Raw genomic sequence first — 21,909 nt, forward strand, 5'->3', positions numbered from 1 at the left:
ATAGGGGGAAGAGTAATGGGTGAGCAAGTAAAGAAGAATCAGGAAGCCCTGAGAGCTTTTGTAATAATCCAAGCAGGGGTTTTTAGGGCCTATATTAGGGTGATATCAATGAAAGTAGAACAATGTAAAAGGGTAGAATGGTTACCTGCTTCAGAACTGGCTACAACCAAGTTCAAATCCTTGCTTAGCCATGTACTACTTTATGATTTGGGTGAAACCATTCACCTCTGAACTTCTGTTTCCTAATCTATAAAATGAGGGGGTATGGATCAGGTGATCTTTTAATCCATATTCCTACAACAGGCTTCCATTTGTAGATTTATAGATCAGGAACCAAGTATCTCAGAGACTAACTGATTCATTTTATGGTTGGAGAAATAGAGGCCTAAAACAATTAAGTGACAGCCATTTATCAAAGGAGGGGATCTGAACCCAGGTACTTGAGAAAAGAGAAGGATTAGAGAAATGCTAGGGTACAAATGAAGACTGTTTGTGCATGAGAAGTGAAGGGCATGAAGATGATACCAAGATTTTGAACATCTGGTCCAGTGTTCTTGACAGGCACCTCTGAACTCTAAAATTCTATAATCTGAAGCTGCTTTCTCAATGTCTACATGAGCCCCGTCTGAAACAGTCTAGGAAATCTGAGTGAACCATGACTGTGTGCTACCAGCAGAGGGCACACTGGTCCTGTCCATTCAACTGCCAAATTCTCTGAGGGATGGATGTTTCGACTTCTAGGAATTATTTTTCTTTGGTTTACTTATTAAACCTTTAATAAAAGAGAGGAGGAACTGAGAACAGTAGGAGAGGTCTGGAATATGAGGGGAAGAAAGTAACCCTTCCAAGACTGTGATGGGGTAGAATTCTTTCCACTTTTAGATACACAGATATAATCAATTAAAATATTCCTGTATGTTATCATAAGGGAGCCTCATGACCATCCTGAGGAGAATATTAATAACCTTAGCTCCCATCTCTAGTAAAACAAAGTTTCTGAAGTGCATCCCCATAACAATTCTAGGAAGATAGAATAGATCCCCATTTTATTGACAAGGAAATTGATACCCTTAGACTTATCCAAAGTTCAAGATGGCATCAGAGCTAGAATTAAAGCTTGTATTTTCAGCTTCTTCTCTCCTTTTGGGGGAGGGCTTTTTGTGCCTATGAGTAGATAAGGACCCAAAGCTGCCCACCTTTCCCTGAGGCCATCCCCAGTCACAGATTGGCAAACTGGAGTGAGGCAACCCCGGTTGTCCTGACCTGACCAGGAAGTCTGACGCATAGAGGTGGCCCCAGTCCCCCATGGCAGAGGAAGGGATGTTGAGAAATACCCTTTGTGGAAGGGAACATGATGTCATGGAAAGAGTGCTGGGCATTGGGTCTCAGGTTGGCTTACTTTTTGTTGTAACCTTGGGTTGGTCACCTGACCTCTTCACCTGTAAAGTGAGGGCATTGAACAAGAGGATGTCTAAGGTTCTTTCTTGCTCTAAATTTTATAACCCTGAGAGTCATGCTTCCTCTTCAACTCCCTACTTTTCAGGTCTCTTGGGGAAATTTTGTGTAAATTATGCTTTTGCTTCCTCTTGTGACCCAGGAGAGCACTCTTTTTTTTTAGTTTTTTTTTTTGTAAGGCAAATGGGGTTAAGTGGCTTGCCCAAGGCCACACAGCTAGGTACTTATTAAGTCTCTGAGACCGGATTTGAACCCAGGTACTCCTGACTCCAAGGCCGGGCTTTATCCACTACGCCACCTAGCCGCCCCTGGAGAGCACTCTTGATGACCTTAGCTCTGGTCTCCCTTGGAATTAGGCTGGACACCTGTTGGAAAGTCTAGGAGATCATTGACAAGAAATATCACAACGTGGTAGAATGGGTTCTGCTATGGTTGTTGTGTTTGAGTCCTAGCTCTGCTGCTTATTCTCTATGAGACCACAAGCAAATAAGTTTTCCCCTGAGTCTCAGTTTTCTCCTCTAAGAAATACGCATTGTTCCAAACTCCTCATCTACTGGGAAGTATCTTGCTCCTCTGTGATCCCTTGGTATCCCAGCCTTTCTTCTTGACTGGCAGGTAACAGAGGAAGAAGAGGCCCAGACAGGGCAAGACTGGACTGAGGCCAGGCAGGGCAGTCCCCAGAGCATTAGCTTCTAGGAATTTGTATTTCTGGAAAAAGCCTTTTGCACAAACATTCCCTGGAAGAGCTGGGTGAGATACGGAGAAGTACAGAATGGCAAAATTCAGGTCATCGCCATCCTTTCCTACTCCTTCCCTTTGCTTCTTCCTCCTGAAGGATTATAAGAAATTAGCTGGAGTGTCATTTCAAGGTCATTTAGTCCTACCTTATTTTACAAGTGAGCAAAATAAGGCTAACAGGGGAAAAGAAGACTTCCCAAGTTCATAGGCAGTAACTGGTAGGAAGACCCAAACCCAAGTTTTCTGAGGGTTTAGATTATAGTAGAGACTTCTTTTTATAGATGAAGAAACTGAGGCACAGTGATGCCAAATAACTTATCCAAAGTCACCCAGCTAGTGTCTGTGGCAGAATCTGAACCCAGATCTTCCAATCCAAGTCCAGCGAACTGTCCGCAAAATCATATTGTCTGGAACTCCTAGCTTGGTTTGCTGATTCTATACTTCATTAGCATTCCTTCTTAATCAAAGATAGAGAAGAGGTTGAATTTCTCATTTTCTTTGGGATCTTCTAGCATAGATTCACAATTCATTCACTTATATTTGGGGAAAATTTAAAACCAATGGGTTTGGGTAGTGGGAGAAATCTCTCTCTAAATTCTCTATCCCTTCCTTACTTCAGGTTGCTAGAGAGACTTGAACTGTGTGAGGAAGAATTACCCACTAGGGCATAGCTGATTCTCTACAATTAAAATGTTTTAAATGGTTCATTATTTTCCCCCATTATAAAGATGAGAAAGTTAAGACCAAGATCATCAAATTTGGAGCAGAGCCAGAACCAGTCCATCTTTCCATAGCTTTTCTCTCATTTGATCTTCAAAAGAGCCCTAGGAAGGAGGCAGGGTGGGCATTATTTTTCCTCATTTGATAGAAGAGATAATTGAGGCCCAGAGAAGGGGAGACAGCTTGCCCAAGGCTCCTTTCTCAGTTGTCCAGAGGCACTGTGACAAGATAACAAGTCAGTGGTAGAACAGGGACTTAGAAGTCAAAGAATAGCAGGACTGGTTTGGGGTTATCAGGAATTGGCAATGGGGGCACCTTTCTTCCATAGTGAGCAGTGAGAGAATTTCCACCAAACCGGGATGGGCTTTTTCCTGTCTGGTTTACTCTTACCTTCTCCACCATCATTATTGCACTATGAGGAATTAGATTCCTCTGCATCATGCAGGACCAGACCTTAACCCCAGAGATGGCTGGTTGGAGAAACACTGGATTTGGAATGATAGGTCTCAAGTTCAAAGCCCAGCTCTGCTACTGACTGCTCCAAGTCAAACTATAGCCAAGTCCCTTTCCCTTTGCAGACCTCAGTTTCCTGCTTTGGAAAATGAGGGAGGTAGATTTAGATGACTCCCAATTCCCCTTTCCATTGTCAAGAGAGAAGGCTCAAGGTGAGCTAAAAGATTTCTCTTTTGCTTTGGTTGTGGTTTGCCGCTCTGGGGGCCCGGCTGCTCTGCTACTGTACATTCGCTTCCCGAATGCCTCTAGGCTGGCCAGGCAGAGCCATGCGTGCGTGTGTGCAGCCAGTGGGTGGAGATGCAGCTTGGGGTGGGGGTAGGGGCATGAAAGGCTGTGGTTTGGACGCTGGAAGGCAGTGTACTAGCTTTCACTTACAGCCACAGTTCTGAGAAATAGAGAGATACCGACCCGTGAGAAGCCATGTGCTGCTGGGGATGGGGAAGGGAGACCGAAGCAGCAGCATCTCAGCAGAGGCATGATGGGAGGAGCAGTGGCCTCCAGGAGCTGATACCAGATACCTAGAATCAGAGAGGACGTGGGCTGTGGTGGGAAACGGGAGGGTGGAATATTTGCACATGTGTACCTTTTAACCTTGGCAGGGAAAACAGCAATTGGGCTCCATTTGGACAATGCAAAAAGAGAGGGGTGGTGTGTGGGTGGGCATGACCTGTATCCTAACTGGACGGTTGTCTGGCAAGAAGAAGACTGTCAAGGACAGTGCTCCAACACTGTTTCTCTTCTGAGCTGTTCTCTAATAGGACCCTGTGGGACAATTTGCCTGCCATCAAGAATTTAGATGGGTCAGAATTCATAGGATTTAGAACTGGAAGGGACCTCAAAGATGATCTAGTCCAATGCTCTCATTGTACAGGAAAAGCAAACTGAGGGTCACAGAGAAGAAAGGAATTGCCTAGGGTCACACAGACAGGTAGTCACAAAACTGGAATTTGAACTCAAACCTTGTGACCTCAAGTCCAAGATTCTTTCCAGTTTACCATAAGGAGCATCTTCTCTGCTCTTTCATTCCATTTTTTAGACCTCAATTTTCCCATAATGTAAAGTAAGGTCTAGCTTAGGATAGATCTCTAAGGCCACTCCCAGCTCTAATAATAACAGGTGGCACAGATTCCTCTTCCTGAGTTCAAATTTAATCTAACATTTACCATCTGTGTGACCTTGGACAAGTCCCTTAATCCTATCTCTTCAGTTTTCTCATCTGTAAAATGATCTAGAGAAGAAAAATGGCAAACCACTACAGTACCTCTCCTAAGAAAACCCCAAAATGGGATCACAAAGAGTTGAAAGCCACTGAATAGAAAATGATACCATCATGGTTCATGTTAATACTGTGTTTTATTCATTCAATAAACATTTATTAAGTTCCTACCAGGTCATAGGCACTGGGTATTCGGAGAGAAAAACTAATGAGGGTCTGCCCTCCTGGAGTTTCTATTCTACTGGTGCAATAGAGTAATAGGCCTTCCCTGAAGTTCTCTTCATCATGTCAAGAACTGGCTCATTCTGGTCTTGGCACAGCCAGTGTCTGGCACACTATTTGACCTTTGATAGCTTATCCTCAGAGGGGCAGCCACCAGAGGGTGAGTTGTTTGGCCACAGGAACTCACACCTGAGGTTTATAAGGGACTGTGATTCTCTTCAGCTCAGATAGCCCTTACAAGAAAGGAGACGCAACCCTTCTGCAGTATGCCCGAAGAAGAAACCAACATGTTTTTTCTTTTACCCAGTAACTTCATGGACATTCTCACACACCATCTGGGTGAGGCAGGGGTTCAAATGTGGTTAGAGCAGCTCAGAGGTGTGAGAGAACTCACAGTTCAATCCCTCTGACTCTGTTTGGAGAGCTTTAGTGAGGCTTACTTAAGACCAGGACTTTGGGGCAGCTGTAATTGCTAGGAAGTTGTTCCTTTGTCTTAGGCTTGCTCCAGCTTCCCTACAACTTGCACCCATCACTCCTCATTCTGAACTCAGGGACCAAGTGGATGAGTTGTATCCACTTCTTACATAATATCCCCTTCAGATACTTGACATCTCTCACCCCCTTCAGATTGCCGCAGAGAGTGTTTTCCTCAGGTCAGGAAGAAGTTTGGTTACAAGTGGGTCATTTTTTCTTGCCCTTACTGAAATGCCTTCTCCTTCCCTGTATTCCTTTTTTTTTTTTTTTTGGTTTTTGTGAGGCAATGGGCTTAAATTACTAGTCCAAGGTCACCTAGCTACCTAGCTAGTAAGTATCAAGTGTTTGAGGTCAAATTTGAACTAAGGTCTTCCTGCCTCCAGGGTCAAAGCCTTCCCTGTATTCCCAGAGAAATAATAACATTGTTTAAGCAACGAGGGAAGTGGCTTAATAATTACATGACTAAAATCTAATCATTTTACAGGTCATCTCTTTAGAGCTGGAAGGGATCTTAAAGGTGATTGGAGAAACAGTTGATGGGGAAATGAATAGATTCCTGGGCCTGCAATCAGGAAGATGTGGGTTCAAATGCAGCTTCAGCTACTTATTAGTTGTGAGATCTTAGATAAATCACTTTAACCTCTGCCTCAGTTTCTTCATCTGTAAAATGGGTTTAATGATAGCACCTACTTCCCAGGGTTGATATGTGAAAATCAAGTGAGATGATATTTGTAAAAAACTGCATAGCACAGTGACTGCCACAAAGCAGATACAGTACAACTGTTTATTCCACCCATCCAGCTCATTTTATAGATGAGGAACTGAGGCACAGGGAAATGAAATGATTGCCCAGAGTCATACAACTCATGTATGTCAGAGACAGGATTTGAATTCAGTTCTTTCAGACTTTAACCCTGGTATCCTGTCTACTAAATTACCCTTGCTTCTCAGAGTTTCACATAGGTCCCCTTACTTGCAGTTCAGTGATATGATACAATCTGTTCTCCTCTTGAGACCTCAGTCACCTTATCTGCCACTGACTTTGAAACAATATTCTAAATTTGTATTTCAGTTGTGTTTTTAAAAAATTGATTTCAGGCCTTTTGTTTTTTCCCAAGATGTCCTATCTGTCCACTTCCCTACTCCCCTCCCCGCCTTAAAACAAAGAATTTAAAAAAAGAGGAAGAAAAAATAAGGTCATCAAAACAAAAAGACAGCCAAGCACCACAAGTGTGGTGTTCCACACTCCTAGTCAGTCAAAGAAAAATTATCTCTTTTTCAGGTCTGCTGTTGATTTTTTTTGGTCTCTTTAGGACCTCCATTTCAGTGGGCAGGCAGCTAAGTGGTTTCATAGTACATAGAGCACAGGACCAGGAGTCAGGAAGACTGAAGTTTGGCCTCAGATACATATTAATTGGGTGACCCTGGGCACTTGCTTTAACTCTCTCTTTTTTTGTTGAGTTTTTTTTGAGTTTTTTTGGCAAGGCATTGGGGTTAAGTGACTTGCCCGAGGCCACACAGCTAGACAATTCTTAAGTGTCTGAGATTGGATTTGAATTCAGGTCCTCCTGACTCCAGGGCCGAGGTTCTATCCACTGTGCCACCTGGCTGCTCCCACTTAACTCTCTTTACCTCAATTTCTTCATCTGTAAAATAAGCTGGAGAAGAAAATGGCAAACCAGTCTAATGATAATGTCTTTGCCAAGAAAACCCCAAATGGGGTTATAAAGAGTCAGACTTGACTGGAATGACTGAACAACCACAAAGTTTAAGGGAGTTGACCTCAAAGTTCTCTTCCATCTCTAATGGCCCATGAGCCTATCCTAGGAAGGAGGAGTGACAGGGAGAGCAGGGAAGATATTACTTCAGCTGGGTTATGAAGGTCCAAAAAAATTCCAGTAAGGAATGGAGAGAGATGTGAGTTCTAGACGTGGGGAGCGGGGCAGATAATAACTGGAGCACTATGTGTTTTAAGAGGACTTCTGGGTTAGGATGTTGAAGCATAAATGATTGCAATAGATACTGGGAATTTGCTGGATTTCTGGGGAGCAGGGGACTGACATGAGCAGGCCAATAAATTAGGAAGATTACTCTGACAGCTTGTGATAGCTTGCGCAGTATGAATTAATTGCAGAGGGGAGAATGGAAGCAGTGAGACCAATAAGGACCAATACGTTCTTGGGTTCAGAGGTACCCATGACTCAGCTCTTCACCGCTGGGCCCTGGTGACCTTGGGAATTTTTCCCTGTCCATTGCATGAAAGACAACCACTTAAGAAGCCTGTAGCTAGGTATAGAAATCAGGTGTCCTGAGACTCCTGAGAGTCCATGGCCCATGTCTCCCTAGACCTCTCTTCTCCATCCCAGAGGCTGGCAGAGTCAGAGGGAGAATTGAGGACAGAGGGGAAGGGGAGATGATAGCTCACCTCCAAAACAGCCTCATTCTCCCCTCTCCAAGGTCACCCGCTTTTGTTTTCATCATAATAGCTGGTTGCCATGGAAATGCGGTGTGGCTGACAGATGGAGAAGAGGCAGCTGCCCCAGAAGAACAAATATCCTGTTTTTGCATACAGGGCCTGTGGGCCTCACCCCCAACAAAGAGATAAAGGCTGGGACATGGGCACCTTCCCCCACCCCCCACCCCTGTTTCTGAAGTGAAAGTTGGTGAAAGTTTTCCACAAAGTGGGTTGCCTTTAGATCCTCCAGAAGGGGGAAAGTACAGTAGCTCAGCCTTTGGCTGCTGCTTGTACCCAGGTTGCACCCCCCACCCTGGAACTGAGACCGATACTTCCCCCATACATTCTGGAGCTCCTAACCACATGTGGACTGATATGACAGATAGGAAGCTCTTTGCACCAGTCCCTCTAGAGACATGCACATTTCCCTGCCTGCCAAGCAAGAGGAGAATCAACAAACATCAGTGATTGAGCTCACTCTGGTTCATAATTGTAATACAATAATAAGAATATCTCTATTTTTCCATCCCCTTAAAAGTGGCAATCCAGTCTAAGAACTATTATGCAAATTAGTATAGTAAGAAAGTATGGATTTGGGATTGTGCCATTTACTTAACTGTGTGATCTTGGGCAAGTCGCTTGACTTCTGGATTTCTTCACCTGTACAAGGAGGGAGTTTGGACTCGGACCTCAAAAGTCCTTTAGAATTCTGGATTTATGATCCTATAAAGGGATTTTCCCCTGAGTCATATAACTAGCAAGTGTGGGAGATGGTGTTTGAGTTTCAGTACATTGTTGTGTCTCTTTAACCCACTCTGTCTCTGGGGGTGGAGCTGGAGGTGGAGGTGTCATTAGATCAGCTAGACAAAATGAGAGAATACAATAAAGTTAGAATAAGCAGTGATCCCTGACTGGCTACCTCCTTTGAGTGGAGGCTTCCTCCATATCCAAGATAGGAACTGGCAAGGGTCAGTGACTACCCTAAAGGAAGACCAGATTTATCATAAGGTGATCACTGTTGCAGGGGTTGGTGCAGATATATGGAATGTGCCCTTGACATCAGCATCTAGCTAATGAGATTGCTCTTGGCATTATCACAGGAGACAAACTAAAGGAAGAGAAGATAGACCTCCAATAGGATAGATTTTTTTCCTTAGGACACCAAAGGTTGTCTAAAGTAGGCATAGATCTGTGGTTGAAAGGTGCTGATGGAATGGTCAAGCTAAAGGGCTACAACTCCTGGACCATTGGGTTGCTCTGTGGTGGATTTGGCAGAAAACATAATGAAAAATATTAGAAGGGTACAGTAAATTTATACCTTGATTAAGATTTCTTTCAAATAAAGGATAATTTCTTCCTCAGCACCCCAGGGTCCTGGGGACAGAATGGCATTTCAGGTTTCAAAGCAATGAACTTTAGAGTCAGTAAGATCTGAGTTCAAATGTGGCCTTGTCAGACACCTTGGGAAAGTCACTTAACTTCTGTTTACCTTGATGATCTCATCTATAAAATGAAAGGGTTGGACTAGAAGGTCTCTGAAGTACCTTGCAGCTCTAAAATCTATGATAACTATATTTTAGATGTGCTCACCAGGATTCCTTATCAGGTCTGAGGGAACATCATGGAAGCCTACCTAGAGGAGGAGTGTTGTATGACTTGGGCTTTAAAGGATTAGTGGAAAGAGAGAAGGAAGACTAGGCAAAGGGATTGACCAAAGGCTTGGAGTTGGAAAAGCACAGGAGAAATTTATGTGACAGAGTAGTCCAGCTTGTTTGAAATATTGAGTTCTTTGAGGGGAGTGATGCAAAAGAAGGTCAGAAAGTGAATGTCCAATTAGGGAGGGTCCTGTATACCAACTAGAAAAATGTGAGTTCCACTCAATAGACATTACTTATAGGAAACTTTTGAGAGTCTTTGAATAATGGAGTGGGGTGTGATGAGGTCTATACAGGAGCAAGGTAATCGAGGTGGTCATCAGGAAGATGGATTTGGAGTAGAGATGTACAATAGTGGGAGGATTGATAAAGAGATGCATGAACATTCGTGTGCATGCACACCAATCTACAGAGATTGCTTCCCTAGTCACTCCCTATGGGGGATGATTGGAATAATTATTATGATCATTAGCATTTATATCATGCTTTAAGTCTCACAAAGGGATGTGTGTGTGTGTGTGTATGTGTGTGTTATTTCATGTGATTCCCTTCAATTAACCTAATGAGGTAGGCACTGTTGTTATCCCCATTTTACAAAAGATTAGAACTCAAGTCTTCCAGATTTCAGGTCCAGCTTTCTTACCTACTAGACCACTTTGTATCCTGCAAATGTTCATAACCAAGCTGGTATGTGCTACACTGGAAAGAGAAGGTCCTGGGCCTTATCTGTAAAATGGGACAGCATCATTCCTGCCCTGCCCTCTCCCTGAGGTGACTTGAGGATCAAAGGAGAGGATGAACAGGAAAGCCCAGGGATCCCCCCCGCCATCATCTCTATCCTGTCAACTTGTCACAGCTTACATTCTCTTTATCAGCCTTCCCCACCTGCTACTTCCCAGTTCTAAGGCCACCTGGCTTCCTAATACAGTCAATGTCCCTGACCTGGTAAATATTTTGTTGAGTGAGGTTTTCATTTTAATCAATGACCCATTCCCCTTTCCTCATTGAACTCCTCACCTGTGGCTTCTCTGCATTTCTGAGACTGAAAAATTGAAATCCAGCCTGGGTTGGGAGGAGGAGGTGAGTTTGGTGTTCGTGACCACAATGGGTATCAAGGGCTTCCCCGGAAGTGTCAGTTCTCAGAAATGAGTGGGCCCAGACCACAATGCTGGCTCACCAAATCCCCACCACCGCTCCCTTGAGCCTTCTCTGCTGAGCATGCATCCCAGCCCCCCCACCCAGCAGCCTCAAGAATGGAGCCAATACAACAGATGCTGCTCTCTGCACACCTTCCCCTTTTTCTTTCTCACCTCCAAGTCTTAGTTATATTCCCACACAGAGTCTTCAGAGGTCATGAAACCCATCCCCCTCAATTCAACGTAAGAGAATTGAGGTCCTAGCTTGGAGACTCAGAGTCCTCCAGTTGATAAGTAGCAAATTTTAGGATTTGAACCCGGACCTTCTGACTACAAATACAGTGTGCTTTCCCCATCACCACATTTCCCCTATCCCCAATTAGGCATCAATTATGATAATCTACTCTCTGTCCCTACATTCTTTTTTGAGGGGGGAGAGGAGGGTTAAATGACTTGGTCAGGGTCACATAGCTAGTAAGTGACTGAGGCCAGATATGAACTTAGATCCTCTTGACTCTACGGACGATGCTCTACCCCCTGCACCACTTAGCTGTCCCTTTGCTTTACTTTCTTGACTTGGTGAGGACTTCTCTTTGGAGAACATTAAACAATCAGAAGGTTTAAGGTTCCATCTTTGGCCTCACAGGTTATAAGCTATGTGACATTGAATAAATTCCTTTTATCTCCATGAACCTTCATATCTCTATCCATGGCATGAGGAGGATGACCCCAAGGATCTCTGTGGTCTCTTTCACTTATGATATTCCCTTTTCCAAGGCCTCCTACCAGCTCTGGAGTCTTAAGATCCTCTGAGATAGTAAGACTTTAGAACTGGTGGGAAGCAAAATACTTTAAGGGTTTTGTGAGACAATAGGGAGAACAGTTGGGATATAGTAGGAGGGTCTGTCTACTAAGTGTTTCCAGTTACTCTGTTGTGGCAGATGACTGGACTTTCCATGAACTCACATGGCCACCATTCCTGGTGGGCTCTAGGAGTACATGTGTAGCCAGCCTGAGCTCTCCCCAGGAAGTGTGGCTTAAAAGGCTCTGTCCCTGGTTAACATAGAGGAGTGACCCCAACACCCCAGGTAAAAGTGATTTGGCAGCTGCAAATGATTGCACAGGCTACTGGGTGGGATGCCACTGCCCATAGGCCCTCAGGGTTGCCTTTACTCCAACTGTGCCACCTGCTCAGGGCATCCTGGTTTTGCCCAGTGGACTGGTACCATGTCACCCCCTGGTGTTGCTACTGTGTCTTTTTCTCTTTCCCAGTTGAAGAACTCCATGGGTGAAAATGGAAAAAGGGAATCAGGAGAGTGGAGGGTAGGCACTGGGGTAGCTATTAGAGCAGCAAGATAGTAGAAGGGAAGAGGCCCTGGTTCCTCCATTTTCAAATTGTTTGATCTTAAGCACTAAATGTCTCTGAACTTCTGTTTTCCCACCTAGAAAATGGGAACAGTAATCATACATACTTCCCCAGAGTTGTAAGCTATTTATTCTTCCACACCCAGGAAGCTGGTAGATTGGAGTATATGCTTACAGGAGTCCTAGATTTCAATCTGGGGCTTATAAACTATATTTTCTGATTATAGACATTGATTTCTCTAAGTCTCAGTTTCTCCATCCATAAAGTGAGAATAATAATAATATTAAGCCCTAGGGATACAAAGCCAGTGAAAGTCCCTGCCTTCAAGGGGCTTACATTCTATTGAAGGAGGGAAGAGGTACTCATTATATACAAAACAAATAAGGAATAATTTGGGGAGGGAGAAGCCTACTGGGAGGTTTGAATTGAGAAGGAGAGAGCAGCAAGAACCCTGGTTTGAGTGGCATGGAGAATGAAGGAAGGGGATTCATGTATAGGACACTGGCAAGGTTAGGGAGGATCAGGCTGTGAGGACTTCAGATTCCAGGCAGAAGAGTTCCTATTTCATCTAGAAAGTAACTGAAATAGGGAGCAACATGTTCAGGTCTGTGCTTTCAGGAAAATCACCTAAGCAGCTTGGTGGAGGAGAGATGGAAAGGGAGGGAAGACATTTGAGATAGGAGGTTCAATTAGGAAGCCTTGCCTGCAGGACACAAAAGAGGAGGACGAGGTCCTTAAGTGGAAGCTATGTGAGCAGAAAGAAAAAAGGGATAGAATATAAAAGAGGTTGTGGAGCAAAAAAGTATGAGATTCAATCACTGATTAAACATTTGGTAGAAGGGAGAATGAGGAGTCTAGAAAGGAGTCTAGAAAGTGCTGTCATTGACGGAATCATGGCTAGACAGTAGTGAATCTGAAAAGGACCTGGTGGTTTTGGTGGATTACGAGCTCAATATGAAGCAAGTATGATATATTGCCAAGAAAACTAATGCAGCATATGATTGTGATGGATGATATATTGTGCTATAAGAAAGGAGCTCAATGATTTTAGAAAAACATAGATAAATTTGCTTTTGGGCAAATAGAGAAGCCAACAGTTGATGGGGAGATTGAAAATGAAAGACAGCAGGGATGAGAGAGGGGGTAATGAGTTGAAATGGAATCTCTTGTGCACTTAGAGGGGTTTGCCTTGACAAGAAGTGCCGTGACTTCAGTGAAACCTGGGTAGAGGAAGAGGAAGTTATAGAAGCATCTGAGTAATGGAAGATGAGGAGGAGGAGGGTAGAAGTTCTCCAGGAATGACCTCTCTTTTTTTCAGTGAAATACTTTTGATTCAAGGTTCTTAGCTGAGAGGTGGGAAGAAGTGAAGGATGTGTGAAGTTTGAAGAGGGATTAAAAGCCACTAAAATGAGTGGATTAGTGAATCAGTTAAAGAGGGGTAAAAGAATTAGCTAGAAGCCAAGAGCAGCTAGGTAGTCCAGGGAAAGAACACTAGCCTTGGAGTCAGGATGATGGGAGTTCGAATGCTACCTCAAAAACTTGACTGTTACTAACTGTGTGATCTTGGGCAAGTCACTTAACCCTGATTGCCTCGAATCCAGAGCCATCCCCAGGCACCTGCTTCATATCTGGCCAGTGGACCCAGATGGCTCTGGAGGAGAAAGTGAGGCTGGTGACTTAGCACAGCAACCCCTTCACTCACATCCAATTGATGTGCTTGTCCTGGCATCCCCCTCCCTGATGCCATAGACTTCATCAAAAATGAAGGACAAACATTAAAAAAATCATGAAGAGCAATATGAGCAGAACCAAAAGAGTGTTTTGTACAGCAATAGCAATATTATTTTAAGAGCAATTTTGAACAAATAAGTATTTGGATATTATAAATGTCCAAATTAATTACAAAGAACATATGAAGGAAGACACTATCTGCATCCAGAGAAAGAAATGATAAATAGAAATGTGTATGGAATGATTTTACATATGTACATATATAATGTGTGTGTGTATGTGTATACACATTTATCTCTAGTGGTAACCATCTCTAGGGTAGGGTAAGGAGATGGAAGAAAAAAAGGAAAAAAGAAATTTCTATAACTTTATTATATATTTTAAAGGAGTAGCAAGTTTTACATAATAGATTTGCAGTTCCATATACAATCATCTTTTTAAAAAATATACTGTATGAAAATGCTTGTTTTATTCTATAAATTAGAATTTTAATTAAAAAATTTTAAAAAGAACAATAATGTAAGATTAGGTTATGTTGAGATATGTGATATGTGGGTCCAATATATATATCCTGCTCTATTCAGACCACTTCTAGAGGGGGATATTATTCAGTATCCTATCCCCTTTGCCCATTGTCTTTCTTTTAGGAACTAATTTATCTTTCCTTGTTCTCCTTGTAGGAATTGGTCAACTTAGTACTTCATGAGAGATCACAGAGGTGCCAAGAACCCAGAGGAAAGGGCACCACAGACCATGAACCCCACTCCTACCCACTCATCCTGGATATGTGCTGCGGCTCTGGAGCCATTGCCCTCAGCCTCCTGAGCAAACTGAGCCAGGTGAGCCCTTCCACCCCTGCAAGTAAGAGTCACCTGACCCATCTTATTCACCTTGTTTGTCTTTGGTCTATCAAGGAGACTGTACCTATGTACACTGATGTCACTGTCTCTCATCTGATCACTTAGACTTAAACCTTGGAACTTACTGCCCCAAATGACCTTCCCTCAGAAGCCCCTAAAATCAAGGTTTCAGTCTTTGAAATAGGCAAAAATCAGCTTCTTCTTCCAGGAAAATTAGCCAAGTTGATGAAGGATCCCTCACTTGCCATGTTCCCAGAATATATGTGTGTAGATGTGAGTCATATAGAGTCACAAAAATAAATAATTGCTCTTTCCTTTTTTCATATGTCACTAACTCCCAACGATTCATTTTTCCACCCACTCCTACTCCCTGCCCCAATATATCCCTCCCTTGTAACAAATAAGTACAGTCAAATCAATCCAAAACAAAGGAACACATTGGTCAGGTCTAAAAGCCTATACCTCATTCTAACTTTAGTCCACCTCCCAAGGAGATATGCTTCAACATTGCTCCCCTGAAACCATTACTACTTACTCTTTTGATCTCTAGATAATTCTCAGAAAACTAATAGAATCTCCAGAGTTGCAAAAGACTCTAGAAATCACCTAGTTCAACCCCTACTGAAGTTGAATTCCTTTTATACCATCCCTGATGGCAGTCATTTGGAGATGGGGAACCATTATATTTAGAGTAATCTATTTGACTTGAGACTGGCAGCTTTTATATGCAATGTAATTATTGAGTCATTTCTACATATATTGAGCAAGAATCTGCCTCCCAGTAATTTCCCCTCATCTCTCCTAGCTCTCCCTTCCAGGACTGAGCAGAACAAGCTTAATCTCCTTATTTCTAACCTTCTGTTGCCAGAGTCGTGTGGTTGCAGTGGACAAAGGAGAAGAGGCCATACAGCTTACTAGAGAGAATGCTCAGAGGTATGGGACACGTGAACTGAGGACCAAGGGTGGAAGGCTAGGCCTTTAGGGCCCATAGCATGGGAAAGAGATCTGAACTTGTGGTTCTTTGGGAACTTCCACCTCCTCATCAGAATGAGGAAGGCATCCCTGGGAGGCCCCATCTTGTGCTCCATGGGTATTTCCCCTCTAACATCCCTTGGAAGGGCCCATCCGGATGCCAATGATAACTTTTTGGCTACACTTTCATCACCCTCTCCTTAGTAGTGAGAAGTCTTTCTCCCCTGTGAATATACCCTAAAAACACACACAAGGGGAAGAAGTCAAACAGGAAGTAGATGGTGCCAATAGTGGGAGGAAAAGGGAGACAGAGAATTAGGTACTGGATATGTATGATCTCTGAGCCAAGAGAGCAAGCAAGCTCAGAGTCCAAAAACATCAGGTATTAGTCTAGGGTTTAGAGATTAGTATGGTTCAGCAATTAATTTTTAAAAAAGCCTTGGGCCCAAGAAAAGGGTCCTGAGATTGATTCCAAGGACCCTTCACAGGGGCATTGACAGAAGCAACAGGTATTAAAGAATCAATAGTATATATTTCAGGACATCATGGCTTTAAAGCTAAAAGGACCCTTCAAGTCATCTAGTCCAACCCTCTCATCTTACAGATAAGGAAACTGAAGCCCAAAGAGCTTAAGTCATTTGCCAAAGGTCACCCAAATAGTCTCAAAAACAGCATTTCCACCACCCAGGTTCTCAGACAGCAAATCCTCACACTGCCTCATCCTTTTGGTTCTTCCACATTGCTTTGCCTAAGCTCTTGCTCAATAGGGAGTTGTAACCAACCCTGACTTCTTAGAGCTCACAACAGCAGTGAATTATTATTACTGGAGCAGCAACATAGCATAGTGGTCAGAGTGCTGGGCTTGAAGGAAGAAGACCCAGATGCAAATCTTAACCTTCACTCCTTAGAGAATAACCTGACCACATTAATTTCTCTAAGCTTCAGACAACCATCTAAGACTTATCTAAATGGAGGGGTTGTGATTGGTGCCAACAGTCTTTGACTACTTGGAAGGTGCATTTGTTTAGTTGTGTGTTGTTATCTTTATTGCAAAAACTGCTTAACTGGATAATAAGCCTCCATCTTTAATCCTTCACTCTGACTTTGGGGCAACCATCTTAGGCAGGACAGACCTCTAGAAGTGCAAGTAAGTCATCAACTTGGATACTCAGAAAATGGACCAACAAAAAAGACATTTTCCACATTTGTATAGGGCTCTGGTTAATAATCTTGAGTTCTATGTTATAATCAAAGCACATATTTCTTAGGGAAATTTGACCAATTCAAAATAGTCAAGCATAATAAGGTGGCCAGAAGAACCCAGAAATCTCCTGGGTCAGCAGATTTTTGCTATGCTTGCAAGACATAAAGACTGGCAGTCAGGGGCAACAATGGCTTAGAGTAAAGACTTTGCAAAACAGGAAGGATGTTGCCACAAGATTATAAGCATTACTATTTCACAAAGCAGGTAAAAGGGAGAGGAGGAAAATAAGCCTGCAAGGAACTTGGCGTGTGACCCAGTCAAGCCAGATCATCACAAACATTGTAGATGTAACTGAAAAGAGGTCAACAAACAGATATGAAGTAGAACAGGTTGGTGTAGCAGAAAGGGCACTGGTTTTGAAGTAAGGACATCCATATTTAGCTGCTTATTAACTCTGTTATCTTGGTGGAATTATTTCTCCTCCATGTCTCAGTTTCCTTATCTGTAAAAGGAATGAGTACTAAGATTCCTTCTAGAACCAAATGCTCTATCTGATACATCAAAGATTCTTTTTTTTTTAGGTTTTTTTTTTTTTTGTAAGGCAAATGGGGTTAAGTGGCTTGCCCAAGGCCACACAGCTAGGTAATTATTAAGTGTCTGAGGCCGGATTTGAACTCAGGGACTCGACTCCAGGGCCAGTGCTCTATCCACTGTGCCACCTAACCCCCCCCCCCCACATCAAAGATTCTTAAGCTGGGGTCCATAAACTTTAAAAAAAATAAGAATTTTGATACTCAACAAACAAACTATTTCCAAATAATTTATTTCCTTTGTTATGTTATGGATTTATTTTATGCATTTACCAACATTTTTCTAAGAGGAAGTCCATAGTTTCACCAGATTGCCAAAAAAAGACAATGACAAACAAAAAAGATTAAGAATCTTTACTATTAATGAAATCTGCTAGTGTTTCTGTAACCATTATTCTACTCAATGACAATAGTGAAACCACTACCTTTTGAAATTACCACCTTGGATCTCAGTGGTACTAGGAGGAAAAAGTGGTAGTGGAACTTAATAGGAAATTTGGAATATTAGATCTAAGCAAATATATATGCATAAAAAAATTTTTAGCTGGTGGTATCATGATTTTGAATGCTTTCTGGGAATGATTATAAAGATACAACAAAATAGAGAAGTCAAAAGAATAGAAAAGATTACAGAGGATGATCAAAGGAGCAACTGAGAAAGAGAAAAGAATCAGCAATTACAAAACAATACTTCTGCTTTCTCTTCTTTGAAATATCTTTATGAGACTTGCATTGAAAATGTCCTTCATAAAAATAGAAGGGTCAAGGAGGAACTCTTTTGCCAACCACTATCTGTAGAGTCACACTGCTGAGAGTTGTTGAGAACATGAGAACTCATGGTGCCTACTGTTTGTAGATCACATAAATCATTTGACTGAGCAAAAGGCAACTTTAAAAGTTCTCAGACAAAGTTTGTTACTTGCTTGAAGATTTTCCATGGTAAGCATTAGACCCCAAGTTCCTTTTTGTTTTTTTTTCAGAACTTAAGCCAGTGCTTAGTACATAGTAAAAACTTAATATTTACCTCCTTAAGGAATGACTATTCTCCCCATTTTTATTTGGAATACTTCTGGAAATACTAGTAATACTAATAAGACTAAAGAAAGAAAATTTTAAAAACCATAAAGATAGATAAGGAAGAGATAAAACTATCCCTATTTATCAACAACATTGTGATTTAGGTAGAAAATCCTAGAGAATCAGCAGAATTACTAATCCAGACAGTTAATAGTTTCAGTAGTCTCAGCATACAAAATAAACCCTAAAAAATCAACAGCATTTTAATGTAATAATAGAATCTAAGCGACACCGAAAGAAAGGGAATTTCAAATGACTTTCAGATGCATTAAAAATATCTGTAGATCAAACTGTCAAAACACACAAAAGACTTGTATAAATTCTGTTACAACATATTCCTTAAAGAAGGAAACAATTTAATTAGCTAGAGGTTTATTCAGTGCTTATGACTGGGCCATGCCAATATAATAAAAATAACAATACTGCCAAAATTATTTTGTAGCTTTAATACTGTACCAATTAAATTTTCAAAGGAATACTTTACAGAACTCATTAAAATAATAAAATTCATTAGGGAAAATAAAAAATCTAGAATATCAAGGGAAATAATGAAAAGAGGTAGGAATAAAGTGAGGAGAGCACTTTGAGACCTCAAGCTAAAAGCAGCAGCCATTCAAAAATAACTAGTATTGGATTTTTTTTTGGTCTTTTTTTCCCACAAGGCAATAGGGTCAAGTGGCTTGCCCAAGGCCACACAGTTAGGTAGTTATTAAGTGTCTGAGACCGGATTTGAACCCAGGTACTGCTGACTCCAGGGCTGGTGCTTTATTCACTGCACCACCTAACCGCCCCAATAACTGGTATTGTTAACAAACAGAGAGGCATATTAGTGTAAAAGACTGGACAAAGGAAAATAAGAAATAATGGAACTCAATAACTCACTGTTCAATAAACTGAAAAACATAAGTTACTTAGGAAAGAACTCCCTGTTTGCTAAAAACTGCTGGGAAATCTGGAAAGTAGATTCGAAGAAAATAGTCTTACCAACAATTTATACCATATTCCATAATGCATTCCAAATGCATTGGTATTAAAGATCACATTATTAAAAAAACACACAACTAGAAGAGAAGTAAGTCATATACATTTCATAACTATGAATAGGAGATATTTTCTTAATCAAAATATAGAGTCTATTTCAAAGGGCAAAATAGTTTGTGCGAGTAAATTGAAAAGCTTTTGCACAAATAAAATGAATGCAACTAGGCTAATAAGGGAAATGGTTGAATGAGGAAAAAAATCTCAAATTTCTCTGATAAGTTTGGGATTCAAGGTATATAATCAATTAACAAAGTGGAACATAGATAGATAGATAGATAGATGGATAGATAGATAGATAGATAGATAGATAGAGAAGAGTCTGAAAGCCAATCCATGATAAATTATTGGTCAAAGGATATGAATAGTTTTCAAAAGAATTTTCAAACTATCAGCCACCATAGGAAAGAATATTCCAAAACACTAATAAGAGAAATGTAAATCAAAGCAACCTTACACTCTGAAAATTAGCACAGATGACAAAAGATGGGAATAGTTATTGTTGAAAGGGTGGTGGATTGATAGGCATACTAGAACATTATTTAGGGAGCTGTGAATCAGGAAAGTCTTTCTGGAAAGAAATTTGAAATTAAACAAGTAAAGTAGCTAACATATCACACCCTTTAAACCCAATGGGCAGGAAGGAGGTGGACATTCCCTAAAGAAGAAAATTCCATTGCTAGTTTTATACCCCAAGGAAGCTATTGATAAAAAGAGAATTCATATATACTCAAATGTATATGTAGTTGTATTTTTTATGATAGGAAAGAATTGAAAATAAAAAAAGATGCCCATTCATTGGGAAATGATTAAACAAACTGAGGAACATGAATGGAATATTGTTATACTCTAAGACAACTATGAATATATAAAAGCATAAAAGACATGAACTGATGGAAAGTGAAGTAAGCAGAGTCAAGAAAGCAATATGCACATTTACTACAATAAAATGAAAAGAATAACAAAAACAAACAAACAAATTTGCAAAGAAGAGATGAGAAGATATCCTCACCCTAACTGACAGATTAGGAGAGAAGTCCACTAGTATGGTACATTACATATATCTTTAGACTTTTTTGATGTGTTGATCAGTTATGCTGATTTTTTCTTTTCTTTTTTCTTTTTTCCTTTTTTTGTCTGTTCCATAGTGGAATAGTTCTCTGAGAGAAGAAAGGAAAGATGTTAGTAGGAAATCAGGGCATTGTAAAACAATAAAAGACATTAGTAAAACTTATTTAAATATTTGCTTATTCCTTTGGTTGAGTAATACTATTCCAGATACTATTTGTCCTGTGTTTTGCTAAGTTTCATAACACACTCATCAAAGTTGTTGGCCAATATTTTGGGGAATTTTCTGTACAAAGGCTAAAAGGAAGGTGGATTTCCTATGGATGGAGATGTTCTGTTGATTCCATGTTTACAAAACCAGTTGCAATCAAGTCCTAAATCACTTCAGGTTCTCCTCAGTGAGATGTTCAGCCTCTAAGTAGAGATTATCTCAGCCATCCATACAGAAGAAACCAAATGGATGAAGAAGTAACCTTGTCAAGATTATGACATGCAGTTGAATAGGCAAACCATTAAGTTAGTCCACCAATGCATATATTTAAAAAAGCACTGTAAATGGACAGTAGTCCAGACCCAGAAGCAAAATGGAGGAAGAAAGACTGAATTGCAACTGGAAAATTGTGCATAACTTTAGTATTCCCAAGCTTCCCTCTGCTACTGAAATCCATCTTTTTAAAAGATCTATATCTTCCCAATGATACTATATAGTTTTGAATCATGATGCAATGTGATCCTAGAATTAAAATTGTAGGTGATTAAAGTTAGAAGGAAAAAGCTTCCCAACAAGCAGCTATAATGAAATAGAACTGTCTGACTCATAAAGGATTGAATCCCTCCTCCCTGGAAGACTTCAAGCAGTCTGAGTAACCACTTAGCAGGAATGTTATAGATGGGGTTCCTGTTCAGATAGGAGAGGAACAAAATGACTTGGGATTCTGTGGTTTAGATCTCTTTGTTATATTACTACTACTTCCCATCATAGCCTGACTCAATCTAACCCCTTTCCATCCTTGCTTGCTGTTGTACAACCCTTGACTATGCCCAAACATTAAGCTTCCCTCCTTTTGCTTCTCTGAACTTTGGTTGATTTCTTTTTTTCTTTTTTTCTTTTTTAGTTTTTGCAAGGCAAATGGGGTTAAGTAGCTTGCCCAAGGCCACACAACTAGGTAATTATTAAGTGTCTGAGATCGGATTTGAACCCAGGTACTCCTGATTCCAGGGCCGGTGCTTTATCCACTATGCCACCTAGCCGCCCCATTTTCTGACTCTTGAATAATGACTCTGGATACTGAAAAGTCCCTGGCACTTTCCTACTGGTACTATGACAAGATCCTATCTGTTTCTACTCATGTCCAAGGTTTTTCCCTTTCCACTTGAAGGGCATATGGCTTTTGACTAGATAGGACAGGATAGGACAGG

General features: G+C 41.2%; 1 protein-coding gene across 3 annotated transcripts in view; it reads left to right on the forward strand.

Moving 5' to 3' along the window:
- Nucleotides 1-21,909, forward strand: part of HEMK1 (HemK methyltransferase 1, mitochondrial release factors N(5)-glutamine) — a 45,119-nt gene that overhangs the window by 15,568 nt on the left and 7,642 nt on the right. For all 3 annotated transcript variants that reach the window (XM_074198043.1, XM_074198045.1, XM_074198044.1), the window contains 2 exons: nucleotides 14,362-14,520; nucleotides 15,410-15,474. In XM_074198043.1, coding sequence (XP_074054144.1) covers nucleotides 14,362-14,520; nucleotides 15,410-15,474 — 224 coding nt within the window. The remainder of the gene's footprint in view (nucleotides 1-14,361; nucleotides 14,521-15,409; nucleotides 15,475-21,909) is intronic.

Source organism: Macrotis lagotis, chromosome 8 (genome assembly GCF_037893015.1).
Source record: "Macrotis lagotis isolate mMagLag1 chromosome 8, bilby.v1.9.chrom.fasta, whole genome shotgun sequence".
NCBI classification, from domain to species: Eukaryota; Metazoa; Chordata; class Mammalia; order Peramelemorphia; family Peramelidae; genus Macrotis; species Macrotis lagotis.